The 26,502-nt window shown below is 41.9% G+C and overlaps 1 protein-coding gene across 1 annotated transcript in view; it reads left to right on the forward strand.

The window, feature by feature from the left end:
• The window catches only part of LOC310954611 (transcription factor IIIB 90 kDa subunit-like), a 115,851-nt gene that overhangs the window by 34,206 nt on the left and 55,143 nt on the right, over positions 1-26,502 (forward strand). Inside the window, exons 8-12 of the mRNA XM_083924184.1 lie at positions 1,237-1,330; positions 1,602-1,728; positions 4,211-4,250; positions 4,667-4,759; positions 7,349-7,672. Of these exons, the coding sequence (XP_083780310.1) occupies positions 1,237-1,330; positions 1,602-1,728; positions 4,211-4,250; positions 4,667-4,759; positions 7,349-7,672 (678 nt within the window). The remainder of the gene's footprint in view (positions 1-1,236; positions 1,331-1,601; positions 1,729-4,210; positions 4,251-4,666; positions 4,760-7,348; positions 7,673-26,502) is intronic.

The following is a 26,502-nucleotide window of genomic DNA, read 5'->3' on the forward strand; positions in this document are numbered from 1 at the left end:
CTCTGTCCTGCGGTCTTCAAGGCGGACAAGAAGCGACGCCTACAAACAAAAAGATTTCCAATACGAACTCTGAATATCAGGAGAGTCAGGAGAACATTGTCCGAAGGTGCTTCTAAGAGCCATTTAGCCCTGTGTTTGCCTTTGTGTTTTATTTTTATGTAATTACAGTTATACAATTACCTACAGTGAGACTGTATTTATACAGACACGCTAATGCGTCCAGCTGTGTTGCATACCAGGGGAACTCAACAGTTTATGATCAAGTGACCCAAAATGACTACGGAGATGCAAAATGAGCATGAAGAGATGCTAAATTATTGACACAAATGGATCAAAAACATCAACCAGGAGCAAAAATGTATGCAGAAAGAAACACAGCGTTGCAAAGATCTATAAAAACAACCACAGAATGACCACAAGGAAGTGGAAAGAGAGAAACACTACAAAAAGACGACAAAACGACTAAAAAAAGATGCAAAACAATCACTGAATGGCTAAAAAACAACTTAAAATCTACTTTTTGAATGTGGGTATCTTGTCCCTGTGACGACAGAGTGGGGGGCCTCTTACATGTCTGGGCCTTTTGGCTGAAGGTGGTTATCCTACCTGACTGTATATTAATAGCCTGGAATCATGGCTAATCTGCCAAACATATGTTTCATTTGTTCTGAGGGGACCACCGGCCCCTCTCCCATTTCGTTGCTGCGGTTGATTGCAGCTCTATCCAACTGCGTCCAGAAGCATTTTGCTCTCTACACCGTTGATAACACCCCCTGGAAATCATGCATCCGGTGCATAATTTAGTCATAAACAGCTGAGTCTCTTGCCGTTCCTTGTGATCTGATGCTTTCAGCGTCCGACATAAGTTCCTGAATCTTGTCGTCTCCCCAGTTTGACATTTTTGTTGCCATCTTCGTGAAAACGACCCTTCTTCTCCACCGTAAGATGTTTGTTCTCTTCCTGTTACGGGCCAGCCGCATGATAGAAACGTCATCAACACGCCCACTTGCGCGCTGGAGAACGACCTGCTCTTTTCACACATCGGGCAGTTCATTTAATGTCCGGTCCAACTGGTTTTGGACATTTGCGTTCTCGCATACGACTCCTTCGATTCATGTTTAGATAATTTCAGGGCTGCAGTTCATGTGTGAAAGACATTGAGTTATAAATAAGGTTTAGAGACATTTTACCTGTTAAATCTCACCACGTTGTATTTTTGTTTCTTTCGGTTTTCAGCTCTTCTCGTTGCCGCTCGCATGCATGACTTTCGCCGCACCCTCAAAGAAATCGTCAGCGTTGTGAAAGTGTGTGAAACGACGCTTAGAAAAAGGTGAGTGGTACAAGTTTTTGATGTTTTTGACTAGGACGTTTCTCAATCAAAAGTGAACCCGTTGGTTAATGTATGAAAAGTCTAACAGCAAATTGAGGATGGAGGCTTTCTTACACATGAGTTGTCTTTCGTTTTTTTTTTTTTAATGGTGCATAAGCGAGCAGGAGATTATTTTATTTTAAACTGCTGGTGTCCTCAATTATCATCTGCAGTGACCCAGTTTTGGTGTTTCATCTTAATTTGTTGGTTTGTTTTTACTTGAATTCATTAGACTGACAGAGTTTGAGGACACCCCCACCAGTCAGCTGACCATCGAAGAGTTCATGAAGGTGGATCTGGACCAAGAGTGCGACCCGCCCTGCTTCAAAGCCGGACTGATAAAGAAAAAAGTCCATCAGGTATGCAGTTTAACACGCACTATCGGCAAAAACAAGCTGGCACGTGTCAAGTTAATGGTTCATCATAACAGAAAAACCCATTCACAGTTTGTATCAATTTTGATAATTGCTTATGAGATTACCCCCTCCGAGGAAATTAAAATTTCATCTTATATTTTCTTGATGATTACATGCAGCCTGCAGGCGTTCTCCAATCACTACTAATGTAGATGTTAACCTCTAAAGTAAAACTGTCAAGCATCACTGTTCTCTACCTACACACACTTAACAGAATCATCAGAGAGGTGAGCCCCGGATCACAATCGTGGTTGAAATGGCAGTTTGTCATTTTTACACATTTTGCACAGATTTAACCAGATAGATCATGGCATTTACTTTCCAGGCTAGCTGTTCCCTTCAGTCTTTTAGCTAAGCTAACTGTCTCTTAGCTTCATATTTTCCGTACAGACACAAGACCAGACTCTCTGCAAGAAAGTAAATAAGTGCAAACAACAAAAAAACTACTCCTTTAAAGGTGGAGTCAGTGATTCTCAAGGTGTTGATATTTGACCTCAACACTCAAACAAATCCCTCCCTTCCTCCACTCAGCGCTCATTAAGAAGGTTAGCATGTGCCAGATTTGAGGTCCCTCTCGTCCTGCAAAACCTGGACTGGTTTTCCAGTCACAGAAACACGTGGAAATGGATACAAGAGACCAAATATCCTGGAGATTATCTATGTTGTCCTGGATTTTAGGTCTTCACACAGACTGCTCAGGTAAATCTAGGTGTGCATTTAGTTTGAAACTGGACCTGTTGGTTTGTAAGCTGCAGGGTGTGACACTTCAAAGCAGGTTCACTAGACACAAAGTGGAACGCTCCCTTTTCCTTTTGGCTCCCATGTCAGTCATATCTGCATAACCGAACAGACATGCTGTGAGTTTTTTGATCAGTAGACCCAGATCACTCACGAACGTAATCCAATCCAATCCATTTTATTTATAAAGCACAATTTTAAATAAATACATAGTAAAATAAAAACCGTAAAACATAATAGAAACACAAAATACTAAAGATCAAATACACGATAAAACAGATAAAATATCTTGTGCACATAAAATCAACAACCTACAAGGTGTTAAAAGCCAAAGAAAAGAGGTGGGTAACATACCAAGTAGTAAGTTTGTGTCCGCTCATGAAAAGCCCCAAGATATGTTTTAAGCTAGTTTTATTTTCACATTATTCTAACTTTCCCTTTCCTTTTCTGAAGACTTTTCTGCTCCGTCATTGCTGACATTTTCTCTTGTCACAAAGGAAAAGAACAAAATGAATGTTGTCCGATCTTTTGAGTTTGATGTAACACCCTTTGAAAATACCATTTCCGGGTCCAAACAGCTGAACCTTTTTTTGATCATTTCTTTCTCCAGTGAGGCAGCTTTTCATCGATACACGGATAGGAAAGACTCCGATCTGTTCAAACAGGGAACACAGCACATCGATGATGTAGAAATAAAAGAACTGGACACGGAAATATTACTTTGAAACACCACAACTTAAAAAACATATTAGAACAGAACAGAAACACCACAAAACGGAACAAAATAAAGAAGCAAATTAACAAAAAAAGTATATATTTTTTTGAAACCACACTTTTTTATACCTATTATCATCTTTCTCTTTATAAAATACACTAAAGCTGTGATCAATTTAAAAACATTTCCAGTTGTAGCCTTTAATGTGTCAGAAGTTATATTTAACGTGCTTAAATATAGTGAAGTTATACTTTTGGTGTTTTCTTGGTTATACTTGCAGACCAAAATAGTACATTTAAAGTGTGCACTTAAGTCAAATCATTGGCCACGGCACTGTAAATGTAATGAAGTACTACAGATACACTGCAAGTTTACCCAGAACAGAGGTTTTCAAAGTGTGAGGCGGGCCTCCCCAGTGAGGGGAACAGTTTCAGTGAATGGAAGAGAACAAGTATTACATCAGTTATCAAAAGCAGATCAAACAGAATTGTCTCAATGTGTGGGATTTGGTTAAGGAGACAGTCTACAGATACAACACTGTTTTTCCCGCTGTCTAATAAATGCCGTAGAACGGACCTTCTTTCATGTATTTGGTGTCGTCTGAAGTTATGTCACACAGCAGTATCAGTCTGTCGTGGCTCAGTCCTTGAGTGCTGAAGTGGAGGCCCGCTCTTTTCAATAAGAAGCGAAAGCACCAGTGTTTAATCTGTGTCTTTATTACTTTTCCAGCACAGAAAGGGTTTGTCGCTCTGTACTTCAGCCCTGTGTCACACCAGCAGCACCGCCTCAGACTCATGCTCAGTGTTTGTGTGCTTAAAGGAAGAAAAAGCCGTCGCATGATGACGGCCTCTGCCGTCAGCCACCCACAGGTCTCATGCGATGTGGCTCTTTTATTCCGGTTTACTTGGTAATCGTTTCACCCGAGCTCTTATTCTTTCATTCAGTTTCTCTCCTTTGTCCCCCTCGCTCTAGCTGGAGATTGAACTGAAGAAAAAGATGGATGACGTTGAAGGTATGAATGTGATACCCGTGTTGACTCTCAGGCCACTTCATTTTCTTCTTATTTTGCAAAAACAAATCCTCTCAGCTTTCACATTCATTACGCTGACAAAGACAGAGTTTGGTCTTCGTCGTGTCTGCCAGTTGGCTGACCTTGACTAAATGCAAATCAGTGTTGGATGTGGGAAAGGAGGAAAGAAACTAAAACGCTGCAGCACACAGAGAGGAAACAGCTTTCTGTTTTTTTACGTGATTTAGTTTCAGCACATGTAATTAACCATACATCATGTTACAGTACTAACATATTATATTGTAATTATGGGAGATGTAATTTAAAGGGTGAGCACAGGAGAGAAGTATCATTTCTTTTTAAGGGACATGAGAAAAGTTACTGCATCCAACTTAATGTTGCTGATATGTTTCCAACAGATGAAATTCAAGGCTACCAGGATGAAATAGACACAGAACTTGAGAGCTGTCGACCCAAACTGAGAGGAGTTTACGCTGCCTACACCAAGGAAGGTACGGAGCCCACACATTTAAAACGGTCCCATAATCCTTTGCTTGCACTTTGGCTTTTCTCATAGAAACAACGTGTAGTACCTAGTGCACTATATTTACCCCACAGCACAGTATATACGCTCTATACAGCTCCTTAAAATAAACCCCCAATCCAACAAAAAAAATGTACATAACATTTACACTGATCATACAGTACAATGCGAGAGACGTTTGAGTGAGCTAGAGAGTAAATGAAGAGAGGGAGTGCCGAAATCGACAGTGTTTCTTCCGTTTCATCCCTACTTGAAATGCAGCTGTAGCAGGACTCTCCCTATCTCTGTCAGTATCTCATTCACATTTTAAGATTCTACACATTTCACAGCATTAGATCCAGAGGCGGGTCTGTCGTAACCGTTCCAAGGCTGAGGTTCCAAGCTAAGTAGCAAACTTCAGCTTGAGACAAGAGTGGCAATCTGAGCATTAAGGGTCAAAAATGTCCTAACATGGCACCATACAAAAGATAAAACCTTTTTTCATTAGCTTTTCCTTTTGAAGCATTCTTACAAAAATAAGTGTCTCTCAGCTTATTAACTAACAAACAATTGAGTTTTCTGTTGTGTAACAAACACCCCATCCTTGTTTATCTGCTTGTGTTGCTGTTACATTTTCTATTCTTATTAAAAACATGAGATTTGATGTGTCAGTAAAAGCACTAAAAATGAATATAGCAGCAATAATACGGCCAGCTGTTGGTTTGAGTTTAGTAGGAGGCCAGAATTCAAACCTCACCAGGGAAAAACACACACCGCCATGTTAATGTGTGACGATGTGTTCAGTTATTACTCTATCGGCCAATCAGACGGGATGAGAAGCCTTTGTTACATGCACGCACACGCACACACACGCATGCACACACACACACACACACACACGAACGCACACACACACACACACACACACACACACACACACACACACACACACACACACACACACACACACACACACACACACACACACACACACACACACACACACACTAGCCATCCATGAGAAACAACACATTTCAGAGTGCATTCTCTGTCACTCTTTCTCCTTATCTGTTTCTACCTTTGGCTCTTTATCTCTGGCTCTCTGTCTTTCTCTGTTTCTCTTTGACAGACACACACACACTCACACACACACACGCACACGCACGCACACACGCAAACACGCACACACACGCGCACACACACACACACACACACACACACACACACACACACACACACACACACACACACACACACACACACACACACACACACACACACACACACACACACACACACACACAGAGTGGAGCAGGGGGGTTCCAGGCTGTCACTGTTGCTCTTCCAGCTGCTGCGATGCCTTCAGATCCGGCGGCGTTTCGTTTCTTCTTCTCTCGTGATTATCGGGTTGCTTCGTCTGACTTGTGGGCTGAGTAAGGACATTTTAATTGAGGCCGATTAAAGGACACTTCTTAATTAGACACCCGCACGGCAAAAAGACGGCCAAAATCACGAACCCAATTATTTTGTGTAGAGGTGATTTATTTATCAACATTTCTATTCTGAGATTTTGGAAAAGATGATTATTTCACTGCACTTTGGTGTTTTTATCAACATAGTTTTCATTAAAGTGATTCTGAATGTGTTTTTTTCTTTTTAATTGGGGAAACTGAAATTCTGATATATAATTATACCCAGCTTATTACACAACCTGACCATATACTGTAAGCTGCTGCTTTATTAACCTTCAGGGGAAACTGAGGAGTCATGAACCGTTTAATGAGATACAAGATACAACATCGTAAAGTTGACACAAACTGTATTATAATTATTTAATAATAAGCAGTGTAGCATGTACAAGGAAGCTCCTTCATTGAATACAGTTCCTGTTGGTTTTTTATTTCCAACATGTGAAAAAGAAAATAAATAAGAGAATAAAAGAAAAGAGCATGTTTTGTTTTTGAGAATAATTAAACCAAACAAAGTAAATGAACCAAAAAAAAAAAAAATCTATTTTATTTTATATCTATTTATTTAAAAAACACAAAATGACCACAAAGAGACAAAAAATGACTCTAGCGATGCAAAACAACCAGGAAGAGATGCTCAATGACTGAAAATAGACACAAAACGACCAAAGGGACTAGAAAACGACGACAAAGACACAGAATGATTATAAATATATGGAAAATGACCACGGAGAGACACAATACAATGACATAGAAATGTAAAATGTATAAAAGTAGATGCAAAACCACCACAAAAAGATGCAAAATGACTAAATATAGATGCAGAACAATCACAGACACAAACAAAACAACTAAACCGACGTTAAATGACCAAAGAGAGAAGGAAAATGACGATACAACAACTCAAAGTAGTCTCTTGGAATTTGGGTGTCTTGTTCCTACGCAGACAGAGTGGGGGGCCTCTTGCATGTCTTCAGGTCTGGGTCTTTTTAGGGTCCTGTTCCAGACTTGCTGATCTGTAGCTGATCATGACCTCTGGTGTCCCTTTATCCCTTTTTAACTGGATGAATTAAACACCACATTAATTCCATATCAAACTCTTTCACCAGATGTTAAAAACAACGACGACGGCATCCTCTCCACGTCGTCTGTGACGGCCGACAGCGAGGAACCAGGAGAGGAAGACGTGCTTCAGGCCGTGGCCAAGCACTTTGGCAAAGACCTCGGCGAGCTCACGCTGGAGGCTCTGATAAAACTGGAGCAGCAGAGACCAGCGGAGGCAGAGAACCAGGGAGAGGAGGAGGAGGAGGAGGCGGATGTCCCAAAGCGAAAAGCCCCGACGCTGGAGTCCATCCTGGGCACGATGCCCACGGCAGCAACTCTCGGCCTCTCAGAGTCCATCAGCAACTGCATCAGAGACGGGAAGGAGAACGGTTAGTGCAGCCGGGTTTTATTATAGCAGATGTCTCATTTTTAGGCAGAACAATCTCATTTGGTATCACTTAACCAGAAACTAGATCAACTACGGCAGAGGCTTTCTTGGTTTTGTCACAGATTGCTGATTTCCTGGGAAAAATAATCCCATTTGTTGGTAAAAAAAATAGCTCTCCAGCTTCTCTGTGTGCCCTGTTTTTAGAGACCTCATCTCTTTGTGCTTTGTAACGCTTCTCTTCTTTTGCATTGTTCACGTGTCAGTATGATCCGAGCAGACAGGGAGGATGAAAAGTGCTGGTTGTGTTTAATAAAAACTCACACAGTCATTAGAGAACCTGGTGCTTTGAAGAAAACATTTCTGGCATTATATTGTTTGATTTAGCAAACATCTTTGTGAACGCAGCAGCAGCACCCTTGAGGATGATGTGATTATGAATGTTCACCCTTGACTGTCTGGTACCTACTGTAACACCATAATAACCCATAATCAAGTCAAAGAATGCCCTCTCAGGTTTAATTGTCATAATTAACTCTGCTCCAGGATGAAATTGGCTCAGCTGTGTGTGAAATTTGTCATCCCTTTATTATGTTTTACCCCTTTTTTAGTACGCCGCAGACAGATAGGGGAATGTGTCTGAGACAAGTTTCTCAACGCTCGAGGTGGTAGACGTGTGGATTTGTGCCAAAACACCCAAAGTTGTTTTTTTGTTTTTGTTTCAGCACATTCAGGTTCACTGGAGATTTTTTGTGTGCAGAAGCAAATTACGGCATTTAAACTCAGGTGAAGCAAATTACTGCACCAAGACAGTGAAAATGACTTAGCTACATGAACATCACCTGATTACCGGTAAATTATGGATATAAGACAGACACAAGTTGAGTCATGTCCCTTTGAATCTGATACTTCACACTCAACCTTCGGACTTAAAATGACTTGATACCCTTCCCGTCCTCGATGCAAAGATCATGTTTGTTTTTCATTAAACAAACAGGAGGAAGTAGTGCATCTGTTTGGGGACTATTTTCAGCAGCGAATTAATACACATTTAGTGCTCTGGTGCAGTCATTTCCTATTTTCATTGGGCCGCCCATCAGCTGTAACGGATGTAGGTAATGGTGCCATGCAGCTACATCTGTCCTGATGACGTAACCTGTGTTTTATGGCCTTGAGTAGGGGGGGGGGGGGGGGGTGGGTGGGTTAGGAGAGGCCCGGGGATGGGAGGTGAAGTGTGTTTTTGATGGATGTTGTGAGGGAAGAGGCGGTGAAGTGGTCTAATGTTTGGAGAACATCCCCCGACCTTATATTCAGGTTTTGTTTGCTGCACAGCAATTTCCTAGAGTTTTTCTATGAATGCTCTCAAATATTAGCAACTATAAGATATAGAAACTGAAGACCTTAAGGGAGAAGAGGTAATGATGACAAAAACTAAATTATTTGACCTTTTAATTTAAACCTCGTTTTACATCGAACTAGAAGTGCACTGTGAGTGCATAGACTTCAGCCAAGGCCGCGCTCCATCTCGTTAACAAAAGTGAGAAATAATTTGTGTAACCTTGCTGTGTTTCGGATCTGCTCCAAAAGTTTAATGGGTTCTTCCTTGGCCCTTCCTACACCCACCCTTCTACCAAGTTTCATGGAAATTGTGCCACTTTTTCCATCACCTTGCTGACAAACTTACAAACCAAACTGAAAACATGACCTCCTGTCACCCTACTGGTCTCCTTCCTGCCCCGCTGTCCTTTTAGAAAGACACTGATCCCTTTATGTTCCTCACCACTATTTCCTGTTCCTTGGGACAAGGCCTCCCTAAAGCATCCATATACTCAGGTCAAACCAGCCATTCACCTGATGAAAATGTCCCCCAATAATACCACTGACTTCATTTCATCAGGGGAATACACAGGGACGAGGTTAAGAGCGAGGGAGCCACGGTTACCAAACTGCGATGAATCACCACCGCTCTTTGAATCATGAGGTCTTATGCTGATTGTAAACGTGTCTCTTTTCTTAAAACAATGGGTTTTCTGAGTTTGAGTCATCGTCTTCAAGGGGGACGCATCATGACGGGTCATTATATGTGGCCATGAGCGACTGAGTGGGCATTAAAAATGTGAAGCATGGCCGTGATTAAAGGGTTTAATGGTTGTCCAGTTGCACTGGGGAGCTGTGTCAATTGGAGGGTAGCAGAAAGTGTGTGTGTCTATCGTTATTCTGCTTATGCAGTGTGTGTTGGTTCTGGTGGGGTTCCTTCCTACAACAGCCACTGTCCAATCCTACGCTAGCAACCGTAACTAGGCATGGGAGGCCTGTCAAGCTTTAAAGAGCAAAGGGAACAGTGTGCACATGAACCTGCTAGTCTGACAGTCAATAGGTTTACATGCATACAACCCCGATTATATTCAGGTTAAGGGCATACCCTGGTTTCTTAAACACCATGTAAACATCGTACCCCGGAGTTCTCATACCTTGGTTAACGGACCTAGATAACTTCTTCAGTACCACGATTATTCGTGCATGTATGCGGCCTTCCCGAGGGAGGACTTAGCAATTAAAATCACTACCATGAAGACCCGTTTCTGCCATAATTCTGTCCAAAAGCCGGCCGTTTTCTCCGCGCTTGTGATTTTGATAAAAGCGAACCGGAAAATAAAGCCATATTCCGACCAGCTGTATGTTGCCGGAGCGCCACCTACTGTACTGGAGGTCGAGTTATTCCGTCATTTTTCCATGCATGTAAATGCACTCAGTGTTTTTAAAGACAGGGCGAGGAGTAAGACCGTGTCCTAACAACACGCTAGCGTCAGGCGCATGTCACACTTTTTCACAGAATGTATGGAACAAGCTGTAAAATCTCACCCCTGACAAACAGATACAAACAGAGCGCCAACCTCACTATCCAACATGGCGGCGCCTGACATCAGTTAAAGCTGCAGGAATACACTTAATTCTCACTTCTGTCTTCTTTGTGTGTCATTTAAATAATCATACACACAATAATTGCCCATCCTTCATCCGTTTGTGGAAGCACAAACCGCAGCATAATGCGTTGTTTTCAACTGGTACTGCTAACAGTGGCTAACTTCACGACTCCTGGGACCATTTGATTGAAATTTATGTGCCTGTTGTGAGTGTTTTTCCCATGTTTGGTACTCTGTTTGTTTCTGTGTCATTTCATTTATGTGTGTTTAGAAACAAACATGTGGGTCTGATTACACTCAAGTTAGTTTGTGTGACAGTTTCTGTATTTCCATGTGCACAGGAAGGGTTTTTCCTGCCTCTGTGTTGTTGTTGTTCGGAGGCAGGAGCTTCTGTGGATTCAGGCTGGTCCTGGTTTGGCTTGGTTCAGTTCACTCTGCTAATTGTGGTGCCTATGGGAAGGCCAGGAGGTATCATGGCCTCCCCGAAGCTCAATCTTTGAAGTATTAAGTGGACAGAGTACCTTGTCATTAGGGCCGAGCCTTTCATCTGCATGCGCATGCGTGTGTGTGTGTGTGTGTGTGTGTGCGTGTGTGTGGTTTTTGTGGACATTGTTAGTAGAGGGCAGGGAACTGCAGGAAGAGAGAGAGAGAGGGTGTAATTTTGGATTCTCTCAGGAAAAGGGAACAAGAAAGGAAACAGAGTCAAAACACAACATGTAGTTTGGAGCATAATCAGTGGTTTTGGACAAGATGGATATACAGACGGAAACACTAAAGTTTATTAGGTATATCTACTCGGGCTGTCGATTGATTAAAAATATTTAATCACGTGATTGTCACAGCCTTTTACAGCTAGTCTTTAATCTGTTCTGAATGTCCCTTAAGTTTTTAATACTATGGAAGTGTACAAATATGTTTTCTTTATCCAAATGTATGTTTATTATTATTATTATTATTGCAACAATCATCAAAAACATTACCAAATACTGTCCAAAGTATTCTCCAGAATAACCTCAAAGGTACCGCATGCTCCATAAATGTACAGAAAGGGCATACAGACCTGAATGTAACATTACTTAGTAAAACCACCACAATGTAGTGAAACTATCCAGCTTGGTCTGCCTTTGGGGAGGGGGGGAGGCCGCTCTGCATCAACTGTGTGTTTGTCCAGCAGGTGGTACTTGAGACTGGACATACTCCGGTGGTATCCCACTTCACATGAACAGTAAATGCACATAACTTTGGTCCAGAGAACTTGACATTCAAAAGATTAATTTCTGCTCAAGGACGTTTGTTTCTGCTTGTTATCCACAATGTTACGGCTGCATCACTTCCTGATTTCACAAACTACGGGGCGGGCCGAGGGTCATAATCATAGAATGTGCGCATGTTAATGGTGCGTCAAAACATTTTGTGACGTTAAATAAAAAGGGCTGTCCAAGTTAAATGGACACAAATTCCTTTTACTAGTATTTCATTTTTATTTATTCTGCTTATGATAATGCAAAGAATAATTTAAGAAGAGTTGACAACTCTGTTTACGCAAAAAAAAAATCCAAAAGAAGACACAAAATATGAACACGGCAGTTTACACTAAAAACAAGGACGCATTAGGATTTTTTTAATACGGATTATTAAAACCTGGAGCTGGACACATTTAAAGTGACGCTAAAAGACTTGATAGCTTCACATCTGGCTGTAGATGTTTTGAAAGTTGAATTGTGTTTTTGATATCTTCAGTAGATGTTAGTACTTACTTGTTTCCATTGAATTGTTATATGTGTGCGTGGCTGAAACTGTGTGCTCTTGAAAAATAGATTTTTAATCTCAGTGAGTCTTTTTCCTGGTTAAATAAAACAAAACAAAAATTAGAGGAGGGAAAATTCACAGATTACTGGACTGAAAATCGTTCCCATTATTAAAAACTTTATTTCTGAGCCTACTGTGATAATCCTGCGTCACTGCTTTTTTTTTTGCAAAGGCTGAGAGGGAGTTCCATTTGAACAACCCAGAAAACAGCGATGACAAGAGTGGGCCAATAGAGATGAACATCTGTGCATCCTTTTTTCTGGAAATGCTGTTGTCAATGAAACAGCTGTTCCTTCCTAGTTAAACTCTTTTCTATCAGTCACCCACTAACACCCCGCTCCCTCATCGATGGCCTGTCTTGAGTAATGGCATTTTCATTAACTTGCACCATCCGAGGGGAAAAGGGAGAAACAGTCTGCCGGCAGCAGGAGCGTGACTCCAGGATGACTTTGTCACATTCGTCTATAGCCTCAGTCTTCGGGGAGATGTGCCCCGCACCATTAGAGGCAGCATTGATTTGAGGCACACGGTTTTCAGGGAAACACTTAGTTCAATCAATGACGTTTGCCCTGACCTTAACTACCCCAGTGAGCACAGCTCCCCGGCTCTTGTCAAACCACTCTGCCCGGTTTTATTGCCTGAAAACGTCTGGGGAGAAAAAGTCCGTTTGAAGTGTGTGTGTGAAACTCTAGATTTCATCTGTGCCTCTTGCTCTTTGAAGAATCCATTTCATTTTTAACATCCAACTTGGTCTCACACCCCGTTTTCTTTGTAGCGTGTTTGGTGCGTTTAAAGAAGCTGTCATTTGCTCCCCAGACGTAAAGTTGTTGTCCTGAACCATTTTCCACCATCCATCCTCCACGCTAACAGCAATTACTGCAGTGAATCGTAGCTCTCAGCACTTTGGGGCGTGGCAGAAGCTCTCTGACAGATCTGCGCTCTGACAGCAGCTCTGCTGAGTCAATTATAGTATTTTAAATGAGCAGCATCTGTCTCTTCTCTCTCTTCTGTCCACAGAGGAGTCGTTCAGGGATGAAAGAAAATGCAAAGTCTTCATCCTGTGCTTCAGCAGCATCACTCTTTACCTCCTCAGCAGTCACATCTGTAGGGGGAAAAGAAATCTACACGCTCCCCCTGTGTTGTCTTTTTTTGGCATGCTAATGAGGATGGAGGCGACCCTTGAAAACCATGAAGTCACTGGTTTGATCCCAGCAGCCACCAGAGCCTGCAACTCTGTGATGGTTTAGACATTTCTGGATATGAGTGCAACAAGCTGACCATTCACACTCTGTCTGATCCGGGCCTTATCCTACAGTTTAAAAATAAAAAAAAACAATATTCAAATCGCAAAGTTGAAAACCGAATAACTACCCAAAGAAGAAATACTACAGCAACTTAACATCCAACAAAAAACAAAATTACATTTTTATGCCATCATTTGTGCATGGATTGAACAAACGAAATAAAACATGTTAATTAGTGCGCTTAAGAAATGCTGGTGCCTTTTTAACCTTTGGAAATAGGCTAGCTTTTCCTCTCCATTTCCAGTCTTAATGTTGAGCTAACTAGCTTCATTTTAACCATATAAAAACATCAATGGTGTTGCAGTTAGCCGCACAAGGTGTGTGTGTGTGTGTGTGTGTGTGTGTGTGTGTGTGTGTGTGTGTGTGTGTGTGTGTGTGTGTGTGTGTGTGTGTGTGTGTGTGTGTGTGTGTGTGTGTGTGTGTGTGTGTGTGTGTGTGTGTGTGTGTGTGTGTGTGTGTGTGTGTGTGTGTGTGTGTGTGTGTGTGTGTGTGTGTGTGTGTGTGTGTGTGTGTGTGTGTGTGTGTGTGTGTGTGTGTGTGTGTGTGTGTGTGTGTGTGTGTGTGTGTGTGTGTGTGTGTGAGAGATGGGGGAGGGGAGTTGAAAGACATGAATCTCAGCACCTGTCAGATAAATATTTGATTCTGGGGTATTGTTCAGTTAAACCTGTGGCCATCTTCTGTAAAAATCAAGTGTATTGTCTCTACCATTAATAACTGCTTATTACTAATTGATGTAGCCTCAAAGTTATTAATTTGCTCTCTGCTGCTGGGACAGCTGGGCAGGCCTGTGTGTGTGTAACAGTGCCTGTGGCGGTACAGTAGAGCTTGATGGACATATGGCTGGATGGACACGACCTCTCAGAGGAGGAGAGCGACTCGATTGGATGACAGACAGACAGACAGGAAGGCGATGACAGCGCGGGGGAGAAGGGTGTCACTGATACACAGCAGAAACACCAGAAGAAGAACAAAAGTCTAATGTTTATTTCAAGCTCAGGGCGCTCTCTGCGGACGGCCAATCATACGCTTTCAGTGAGTCAGTACAAGCCAAGCTTCCTCGACAGCAGTGTGGTGTGGATTATGAAATCAGGCCGTGTGTGTGTTAGCAGTCAGTCTCTCTGGTGAGACGGCCGCAGTGGCCCGTCACAGCAGCCGGCTGTGATTGGAGATGATGTGCGTCTTCTGGCCGGAGGAGGGAAAAAAACCTAGTCGTCTCGTCTGCCACCGGCAGACTGAAGGGAGATGACAGCTACCGTTTAGCAGACAGGCAAAGGCAGGAAACCACTCGCCTGTTACGTCACTGCAGATCTCACCGTCTCAACCTCCTCCTCTACACAGCAGGACTTTAAGGGATTTTAACAGGGAACCCACACGGGTCAAGGACTCCAAATGTACAGATGTGCATTGCAGTCTGAGTATTAGACACATTTTAGAAACCTTTAATGATAGTGGAAAAACCTCATTTATTTCCAGACATATATATATATTTTCCCGTGCTTCTTTTTTTGGCTTTTTCAGTTTTCCTATAATAATGTCCTTTTCTCTCTTCATCAACCCTGGTTACTGTGATCTGATAATTCATAGGCTTCTTACACGGATAACTGCTAACTGCTAACAAGCTGCTGCACACATACTGGACTCATCAGCAGCCTTCATTACTCTGATTCATGTTAAATCATTTGATTTTACACAGTTTGATGAAACATGACATCATCCATGACAACGGCTCTCTCTTTGCTTAAGACTTCTTTGAATTCTTTAGTAAAAGTGTGTCTGAGCAGCTCTGTGAGCACATTTAAGCCGTTTTCACAGATGAACCTCAGACGATGTCAGAAGGATCAGGTCCTGAGATCGTCCGTCTCAGACGTGTTCTCATAATACTCTGAATGGTTTAGGAGAGGTGGAGGACGTGACGATTACACCACCGTTCTTAATTTGCTCTTGAACAACCGAATCACTTGCCATTCTTTGAGTTTGTCTGATGTTTTTTTGTCCGTCTTTACTGACAGAAGTTTGAATCTTGTCGTCATTCCAGTTAGAGATGTGTGATGATTGAATGATATCTTTATTTGGAACAATTAAAAAATAGATGAAAATAAACGAAAAAGAATATATATATGTATATATAAATATATATATATAGGGGCGGCCGGTGGAACAGTGGTTAGAGTAGTCGCCCCATATAAAGAGGATGAAGGTCCTCGAGGCAGCGGCCGCGGGTTCGACTCTCACCTGCGGCCCTTTGCTGCATGTCTCCCCCTCTCTCTCTCACCCTATTTCATGTCTGTCCTACATCTTAAAGGCTTGATAAAAAACTGCCAAAAATTATCTTTAAATACATAAGATTCAATAAAGATAAAGTGAGCAACTGAGCTATAAAAAAACGGAACAAAACAAAAACAGAAAAAGGACAAAATTAACAGGCGCCATTAACATCTGTGAGATTTCCATTCTCTTTCCTCATTTCTGCACTTTATGAAAAACATACATACATTTTGAAAAATTGCATTATATTGGTACTTTATTTAATCGTTTTGTCAAAACCATTCCAGAAATGGAAATACACATACTTTTTGCATAATGCTGTTTGAAGTGTAGTTTCCCTCTAAAGTTATAACCCCCCTCTCTGTCTTTGAACAGTTTTTGTATGTTTACAGGTAGCAGTTTACCTCTTCACCTTCGGAGGTTTGTTAGGAGTCCTCAGAGTGGGAAGATCAAATGTTTTGGGAATACAGATCCAGGTCTTAAGTAAAACCATGAGCATGGAGACATTTTTAAAAAACAAAGACGACAATTTTCTTTATTATGAAGGTGCACTGCTGGAAAGATCCTAACAAGAGAACCAGCAGAGACTCTGAGTCTGAGCACTGGGTCTCCATTCTCCACTGGGTTTGAAATAAATACATTTTACAGTTAGTCTTCAAAGCAACAGACTTCCGCACCACTTGGGGTCAATTCAAATTGCATTTATGAGTCAAAGTGGACTCTTGCTCAGAGCTGAAAGAAGAGTGGAGCATCAAAGTGAATGTGTAAATGTTGTGGAGATGAGGAGAAGCAGGTTTGGAGCTAAACGATCACAGGTATGGTTTCACACACTCTTCTTGTGAGCAGGAGGAGGATTTGAGGACTGAACAGATTCAAGTGTTTCATGCAGAAATCATCAAGTTGAAAGCTCATTTGTTCTGGACCTTTTTAAAGACTTCTTGTTCACGTTGGCTTAAAGTGGAAACCTTCCCCTCCTCAGCGTTTCCAAGTGGTGTTATTGGTGGCGCTACTCAAGACTAGTAGAAAGAGGCCAAGTCCCCAAACAAAATGGCGGCGCTTCGGGGGTATGACACATGCACAGTTAAATCTGGTCTGCAATTGCCATCATAGAAAGAGAAGAAGAAATGACCCAAGCGCACCCAAACAGCACCTGAGTGAAAACCACCACAACCATTCACAGTGGACCCTCCAACAGCGCAGCTCCTGTTCCACTGCGCATGTGTCATACCCCCAAAGTGGCGCCTTCTTTGATTGGTGGCCCCCTTTCATAGCCTGTGTGCCACTGTTGCAAAGACAACCTGATCGCTTTGATCAAAGTTAAAGTCAGCTTTATTGTCAATTCTTCACATGAACAAGACATACAAGGAATCGAAATTTCATTTCTCCCTCTCCCATGCGTAGACAAGACAAAGACAAGACACAATTAGTAAAGTGCAAGACACAATGGTAAGTGATGCAACATAAATGATCTAACTGCTATAGTAACAACAGAAAGAACACAATAGTAATAATAATAGTAATGAGAAAACATTACCAACAACACAGGACACACTACATTTGTTTTCAAACAAAGTGAGCAACAGAGACGGTGCTAAGAGACATAACAAAACAAATAAAAATGGACCTAAAATGACCACAAAGAGAAACAAAATGACCACATAGAAAATAGTCAAAAAATAAGTGCAAAATGAGGCTAAAAAATGTCTAAAGTTGACTTTTTGAATAATGGTGTCCTGTTCCTACATCGGCAGAGTGGGGGGCCTCTTACATGTCTGTGCCCAGGGGCCCATTGTCTCATCATCCGTCCATGGATGTGACTCTTGCTTATTCTCGACTGAACAACAAACATGGGAACTTGGTATCAGAGGCAGAAACGCATTTGTAGAGAGTTGAAGAAAAGCAGATCTGCCAGACAAAGTACACCCCCACTTCTCATCACAAAACCATTGCTGGAGCTCTTTGAACATCACAGACCGATGATGTCGGGGATCCGAGGGCCGATTTGCTTCCACAGAAAGTTTGTAAATATTTTCATGCAGATGAGCGAGTGGTTTTGGTGCATGTTAGGACACAGAGCGCTGATTCATCGGCGTTGCAAAGGCAACATTTGGCCAAGCATCCCTGTGGGCGGTCGTCTGACATTTCAAATGTTTGATTCTGGTGCACAACAATGCACACATTAAACAGTTCTCGTTTTCATGACAGCATTCTCTAAATTCCTCCGCTAGACTGCTGACGGACGAGAGAGTGTCCTTCCACAACCATTAAAGAGTCATTCAGTTCCTCTTTTCATATTCTGATATTCTGACATTCTAGATTCACTGATGATTAATTAATCGTCCTCTTGTGATGTAAAATTACAGGCTGTTCTGGAAGAAATAGGCCGAATATGGAATCAGGACTAATTGACGGGACATCATCTTTGATCAAAGACGTTTATTCAAAATATGGAAAAAAGGTTGTCGCACACTGTTGAAAAGATCTGTCGCTTTCAATGCAAACATTTGTCTCTAAGGATGCTCAGTTGTGGCATCAACAGATGGCAAAGACAATATGGCTGCTCATAACAATGGAAACAACAGTGATGTAATGTCTGCTCGTTTGGCTTCAAATCCACTGTTTGCTGCTGCTGAGGACAGTTTTTTATAGAGGGACATATTTTTGTAGGCTTCCTCTGGAAGTTAGCAAGAAGCAAACAGGATTTTTCCACTGGAGTTTTGGATTATTGCAGAAAATAGCCCGTGTGACAAACAGAAATTTGACATGTTTTGTTTAGAAAGATAAACTTCACAAATAAACACTTTTATCATTTGTGAAGCGTAAATGTAATCGCCTTAAGTAAAAAGCTATCTTTAACTTGTACGGCCTGATGACGTTCATAGTCTCATTTTTACCATTTGTTATCAACAGCCTCATTAAAGACACGTGGCATTTACCGACGTATTATACAGTATATCACAGAACAAGACGTTACAATCTCTAAAGCTTTTGATCTCAATCACAGACCAAAAACCCCCTTGACCCGTGGACGAGGGAACCCTAACCCAACCTAACTCATTCCTGCAGAACTCTGTTAGAATACAGTTTAATTTGGACACAATTTCATCCTCACTCATTCTCCAAACAAATAGTTTTATCGGCCAAGGTGTGTTAAGACTCTTCACCCTGATATTCACGAACATTTGAGATCCCTCTTTTTCGTTATTGTCAAAAAGCTTTGTTGTTCAATCTGAAACATTTTCAACTTTCAGAGGAAAAAAACGTCAACGTTGGTTTCTTTAAATCCTGAAGGCAATCTTTCCCTGACCTCAACCAAGTTGTGTTAGTTGGGCAAACTTAAACTCCAGACATATCGGACCAGGAAATAGACAGGGTCAGTTTGGAAGTCACTGACAGACTGCCTAACTGGTCCACAGACTGTATATAAAGATAGACGGCTTGACGGCCAAAACATCTGGACTGTCCCCAAGATGATTTCTGTCATTTTAAGTAGTTTTCCTTTTTTTTGACAGTGAAACGTCATGATTGACAGCTGTGATCGACTTGCAATTGGTCGGACGGGTGTGTTTACCTTTATTTTTGTACAGTGGAAGGAAGAGGAGAAGACATGTCGTCCATCTTTATATACTGTCTATGATCTTATGTTGTTATATGGAGGAGTTTTAATCTACTTTTTGGGTTTTTGAATAAATACAGTGAGTAAAAAAGTTGCCTAAATATAATAAAGTTTTAAACTTGGCTAAGAATTACTCATTGTTTAAAACCTTTTCTCCACCAGAAAGACCAACAAGTAAAGAATAAAACGAGCAGATGTGTCCAGAAGACCCTGCGGTCGAGGACACACACCGGGTGACCACAGCGTCCCCTGGCATTTGATGCCTGTGTGCACAGTGGAGACAAATTAACTCATTAAAATATCATAAATGCCATCTCAGGTATGAAAACGGCAATAAAATGTCATGACGGACCACAGTCACGGATGCCCGTTTAATAATCGAATATTGTCGCTTCCTGTTTAATACATTCACACTAATGAAAAAGTCACACCCGCTGCTCATTTTAATTATCTCACTTTTCTCATTTGGCTGTTAACACCGTTCAAAAGGTTAGTACCTCCGCCCCGAGGTTATATTTGCTGTCCTTTTTGCCTGTTAATTAGGTTATCTATACATTTTGTGATTATTTTTTAGGGAAAGATCTAATATATTTACATATTCATATTCAGATGGGCAATGATATGCAAAACTACAAACTACCACACTTGTAGTATGCAAGCTTTTTCTAGCTTGCATACATTTCTACACTAGCTTTTTCTTCATTCTTCAAAACAGCTGCTCATTGTACTTTTTATCAAACAAACAGGAGCAAATCATGCTTTTGTTTGGGACTATTTTTAGCCGTGGATTAATCCACATTTGGTGCTCCAGGGAGTATTTGTGTGTTGGGATTGATACATTCAGTTTGGGTCTGTTTATATATCGTCCTAATGCATTTATGCATAAAGCTGTGAGATATAAACAAGTGGGATTCAGTCAGTGCACCTCCAGGAGTCTTCTCTGCCACCAGCTTCTATATGCATACGTTTCCCTGCTCCCCATTCTGCTTCAGTAGGAGGAGCAGGTGGTTGAGTGGGCGTACTCTCAGTCTGGGCTTCTCCGAGGTCAAGGGGGTCACTTTTTAATGGGCTCGCCCGGCCCGCCCGCGTCAGCGAGAATGTAGCACTCTATTTATTGCCTCGGCTGGCTGGTTATTTCTCCGGGGCCGAGCTGGCACCGAGCCTTATTATCTCACACTACTGCAGGGGTGACTTCAACACCAGGAGCTTTGTGTTTTTTGTGTTTTCTTTTATGCTTTTAAGGCACTTTACTGATGTGATCCATGGAAGTCTTTAGAAGAACCTGTGCAACAGTAGAACAGGAGGTAAAGAGTGAGCGCTGTGATGTCCTGACTGCAAGATAAAACACGACTTCACTGTTTGGATGTTTTTTTTCTGTAAAGATCCCCTGCAGACATTTATTCAGACATTTTCAAATAGTCTGCTTGGAAGAATAATATGTGTCTGATATGTCTTTCATCATTAAAATGCTTAAAAAGCATTTACTCTTCCAGGTTCTATGAATATGCATTTTTTTCTAAAGTTTTCCTTCTGCACAGAGATGTGGAGATGTAAAGTCTATTCTCAGTGTGTGTGAACTGGCGGCTTGAAGTTTCTATATCACACTTGTATACGTTCCAAAGTACCTGTGATGTCACAAATCGTGCTCTTGACCCTGCCCCCCTTCAAAACTGGATTTTCAGCCAGCACGGAGAAGTTTCCAGCAGATAAATGTGAAAACATCATTCTGCACAATTACGCTCAAACATTCAACAGGAGGAAGAAGAAGAAGAAGAAAGTGGAGCGGGACTTTGAGCTTAACATGGATGGATGGATAGATAGATAGATAGATAGACAGACAGATAGATGGGCTGTGGCTTAGAGGTAGAGAGGACCGTCTTCCATTCGAGAGATTGGGGGTTTGATCCCCGGCTCCTCCGGTCTGCATGTTGAAGGTTCCTTGGGCTAGTTGCTGAACTCCAAATTGCTCCTTGTGCTGCGCATGGGTGTGTATGTGTGGTGTGAATGGTTGGATGGAATGTAGATGTCCACTTCCATCAGTGTGAATGGGTGAATGTGACAAGTGATGTGAAAGCGCCTTGAGTAGTCAGAAGACTAGAAAGGCGCTATTTACCATTTACAATGAATGGATAGATGGATACGTAGTTAGATACAAAGATAGAAAGGAAAATTCACTATCTGCCTTCATATTGGTAATTGGTAAATTTTCCCCTCTTAAATCATTTTTTGTTTCAAAAATCCCATATCGGTCAGGCACTATTAGGAATAAGAGCTAATTCTGAACATCCAAATAGAAATAATTTCATATTCAGAATAAAAGGGGAATGTTAGTGTACCAATGTGAACTTCTTTCAAAAGATATGCTTTGAGGAACCAAGGCAATATTTGTGCATGTCATCGTTCATGTGATCTCTCTGCAGCAGCTGATTTCTCTTCACCTTCAAAAGTCTTCCATCCCGACTAAAAGCCTGAATCCTGACAAAGTGAAAATCTCCCCTCTCCTGGGTCTCACTATGTACGTAGGAGAGGATCAGGACTGTTGCTGACATCAGGAGCCGTGAGTCTGGATAATGTGGGCTCCTTTTTTTTGTTTGTTTTTGAAGTGTGTCTGACGGGTGATCCTGCAGCACCGGGGCTTACACTGCCTCATTCATCCACATTCTTTTGGGAAAGTGGAAGGAGGCGGTGGAGAGCTGTAGGGAGAGAACAGGAGGTGGGGAGGAGTGCAGGCTGGCGCTTCCTTTTTAATTTAGCCAGCATGACTTTTTCATTTTTATTCTTCCTCTCCTCACATCTTTTCTGTCTTCTCCTCAGATCCCAAATGAAACCCAGCTCAGGATTATAAGGGAGATCAATGAGCCTCTCTTTCCTCAACATTCCTCTACCATCTTTCCTCCTCAGCGTCCTCTAAATTTCTGTCTCTTTTGTCTCTCCTCTCAGCTGCTCTCTGCTCATTCCTCCCCGTCTTCCCTCCTGCTGGTTTTCTCCATCAGTGTCTTTGTCTCTCCATCTCCTACCTACCTCCATTCTTTCTCTCTTAATCTTTCCTGCTCAGTCCCTCTTTTGTCTTTCTCTGCCTACTTTTCTCATTCTTTCACCCCCTACTCCAATCTTTTTTGGCCTTTTCTTCTGCAGTTTCGCCATTTTTCTTTCTGTCTCTTAAAGGACAAGGCGGGCGATACTGTATTTTTCTTACTGTCAACAAGTCAAAAGTCACTTACATTTATAAAAAGTTTGAAAAGTCCAAAACCAACAAAGTATTTCCATTGTATTCAAAGCCTGATGCACCTTCTTCTGTGCCGTAGAGCTCTTTTGTTGTCCAAAAACTATTAAACACATATCACTGAGCCACAGTGGGATCCAGTGGCCAAATTCATGTTGGAACCGGTTCCCTGTAGGCAAACTGAGTGAGTTTACTCAGCTCCAAAGCTAACAACTCTCTTATCTAACCTTTTTATCCTTTACCTTTGAAGCAGCTAAATCCGTAAGTGACTTGACGACAGGCCAGAAAAAAAGAGTTGACCAGCTGGAGCTGCCCTCGTTATCATGGAATAAAGAGAGTTCTGTTCACTGTTAATCACCAAAACACATTGGCCCTCATTTATCAAACGAACGTACGGCAGAAAAACGTGAGTACGACCATTTCCTGGCAAACGTCGGCATTTATCAATTTGGACGTGAGCCTGAGCTACGATCAAATCTCACGTCTGGTCTGAGACCGTGTACGCAAATTTGAGCCTGTGTATTTGCGGTGCAGCACAGCAAAATCTGGCTGAAAATAATGAACAAACCTCAGCTGTCATTAAGCATAAGCAGTCACATGTTAAGAACAGATCAAAACGGATTCTTAAAACGAATAAAAACAAATAAAAATTGTGGTTGGAGCAATTGATTGTACTCATGTGCGTCTGAAGGCACCATCCATGAATGATTACGCATTCATCAATCGCAAAAACTACCACACGATAAATGTACAGGTGATTTGTGATGCCAAGCTGTCGCTTTTAAACGTGGTGGCCAGGGGGGGACACACGATTCTTTTATATTTCAAAACACCTCGGCTCCAGCCCCCCCGCGGCCCCGACATTGAATTAATGAATGAATGTGTTGGCGCGTGGCTGCAGCAAGGCGCACTGCAGAGCCAAAGTCATCTCCTCGGTTGGTGGCTACCCTCGATAAATTGCATTAAATCAAACAAGATATCAGATGATTAACATCTTGGTATGGTTCTAGGTGACAAAGGTATTCTCTTACGGAATACCTAATAACCCTGCTGGCAAACCTCGCTACAGAGCAAGAGCGCCGGTGTTGTGCTGTATTCAGCACCCCTGCTGTGAAATGCACCCCCTCGCATTATAGGTGATATTCTGGATCAGAAGGCTGTTGTTTCCACCGAAAGGAGTAGTTTATAAACAGCTAACCCACAACGGTCAGAACATTGGTTACTTACAGTCTTTAAACTATTTTAGAGAGTTTAAAAACACAAACTTGTATAATAGCAAACACAAAACAACACCCTTTTGTATGTTCGGTGGAAATATACTGCAGCCATAATTACAAAATGAATGAAATGGATCTTTTGAGCAAGTTGAACGTATTTGACTCAGCGTTTCCTAAATATAATCCCAGCTTTTCTTGCAATTCATAGGTTCAAAGGTTTGTGCTTTTAATTGGGTTACCTGTATATAAACTACTCCTTTAGGTGGAAACAACAGCCTTCTGATCCAGAATAACACCTTAATGCGAGGGGGTGCATTGCGGCACAACATCTGTCCAACAGTGCGCACTGGCGCACTCAGGTCACAGTGGAGCGCTGCTTCGGGTTGACTGCCGCCGTTATTCTTTTCCATACAGCGTTTTTATGGGCCCCTTTTATTCCACTCTTAAGACTGCCAAAAAGCACATCTTTATTTTGCTCCATCTCGGATGTCAGGATGCCGATGTGTGTGTCGGAAAAGTTTCTTTTCTAACTAGCGTTCTTCCTCTCCGTGTTTGACCTCAGTGGGCGAGGCCTCCGAAACAGGAATATTTAAGGGCGTAACATGTTAATGACGATCAAATTCAGCCACCGCATTTATCAAGTCCCGCTCATTCGTACGCTGAGATTGGTCAGATACGAATGTTTCATAAATCACACGTGGGTCCTTTCCTACGACCATTTCTGCGCTCAGATCTGCGCCGTTCTCACGCAAGATTGATAAATGAGGCCCAATATGTGTCTAGCAAATGCATTACGTGCATTTTCTTCCTAATTAAACACTTGGGAAGTCAACTCTAAAACATCTTGAAATCTGTAAGATCAGATTTTTTTAAGATAGGGGTGTTTTTTCCGAAAGTTTGAGCGTTGCCTTCTCTTCCGCTCAAGTTTCGCTCCAGTAATGCTCACACCATCTGGTCCAAACTTACCTGAATGCGCCTATGTTTTTGTTCCTTGTATTTTACCAGAGGTTCGGAGGGGTTCCTCGATTTATGCACTACGACACCTCCCTGTCGCCATGTGCATGCTACGTAGCTTCCTGCAAACACAAAACTCAAGGACAGAATTAATTTTCTAAAAAAGTGATCAGAGTGCTTCTTCAAGGAAGAGTAGAGCGGGTTGTTCTACTGCAGCCAAACTAGACGCTCATTGGATAATTGCCGGGCTTTGTCCCGCCCATCGGATGCTCAGCGTCTCTGGGGGTCCGATGGGGCAGTGGACTGGCCCGGACGCTCAGCTTCTGCATGATGATTGGATGAGCTGTCTGAGGCAGAATCCTTTTTTGACTGACAGCTAAATGAGCGAATCAGCGATCTTGAAGAATAAACATCCAGTGGAGCTTTTTCTAGTTTTTCATTCCGTTGTTCTGAACTAATCCGGAGACTTTACCGATCCCCAGAGACTTTGTCTTTGTTAAAAACCACCAGCGTTGTGTTTGGCGACTCTGTTCTGTCACTCTGCGGTTTCTCTCCCCAGCTGTGGAGCTTCTCCCCCCGTCACTCACACTCACACTCACATGCGGTTACACAGTAGCCTGGCGCAGCAGCTCCAGCCGGGCCAAGACCGTTTAAGCAGCCTAGCTCTGCTGCCATTGAGAAGACACTAGCTAAGTCCCTGGAGAAGATGCCTAGTTGGTACGACAAGGTCACAGATAATTTTCTTGAAAAGGAACGAAGGGTAGAATTTACATCTAAATAAACAAACACATTTATGATGTAGGCCAGAAAAATGAGCTTCCCCTCCTTGAAAGACCAGCAGCCACTGATATATATACATGTAAATATTTAATCAACATTTCATAACCTTTTCCTTAAAAGTGAAATGGTTTCAGGCTGTTAGCATTAGGCTACAGCTAAATGCTGCAGCGCTTTGGCCTACATTTCATCGTGTTTCATTATTTATAACTATTATGTTATCGTAAAATTGTTAAAATCTACAGCTAATAAATACTCATTAGAGCATTAAGTATGTATTAATTCGCAGCTGAAAATAGTTCCAAACAAATGCACCCTTTCCTCCTGTCTAACTGACTAGCTGTTGTTTATTATATTATTATTACCCTTTATTAAACAATGAAACTGTATATTGTGAGACATTTTTAAAGATTTGTGTCTGGCGTTGAGTGCCACAGACAAGAAGTGGGAACATTCTCAGAGGCGGACTAACAAATTGTACTTTTTTCTGGGATTTGTTGACACCAAGAAAAAAAAAAGAACACCAGGCGTATCCTTTTAATATCTCTGTATCTCTTTCTTTCTATGTTTGGCTCAATCTCTCACCCACCTGCCCTCCCCCTTCTCCCACCCTCTCTCACTCTTTTTAAGTCTCTTGTTTCTCTCTCTCTCCTTGCCGCCTTCAAAAGGCCGTCCTCCTTACCTTTTAGCGTTCCCCTGCAGGGCACATTTTCTTCTGTTTCTTTGTGTTTTCTTTTTCTTTGGT

The sequence above is a fragment of the Echiichthys vipera genome, assembly GCF_963691815.1.
Source record: "Echiichthys vipera genome assembly, chromosome: 12".
Classification (NCBI taxonomy): Eukaryota; Metazoa; Chordata; class Actinopteri; order Perciformes; family Trachinidae; genus Echiichthys; species Echiichthys vipera.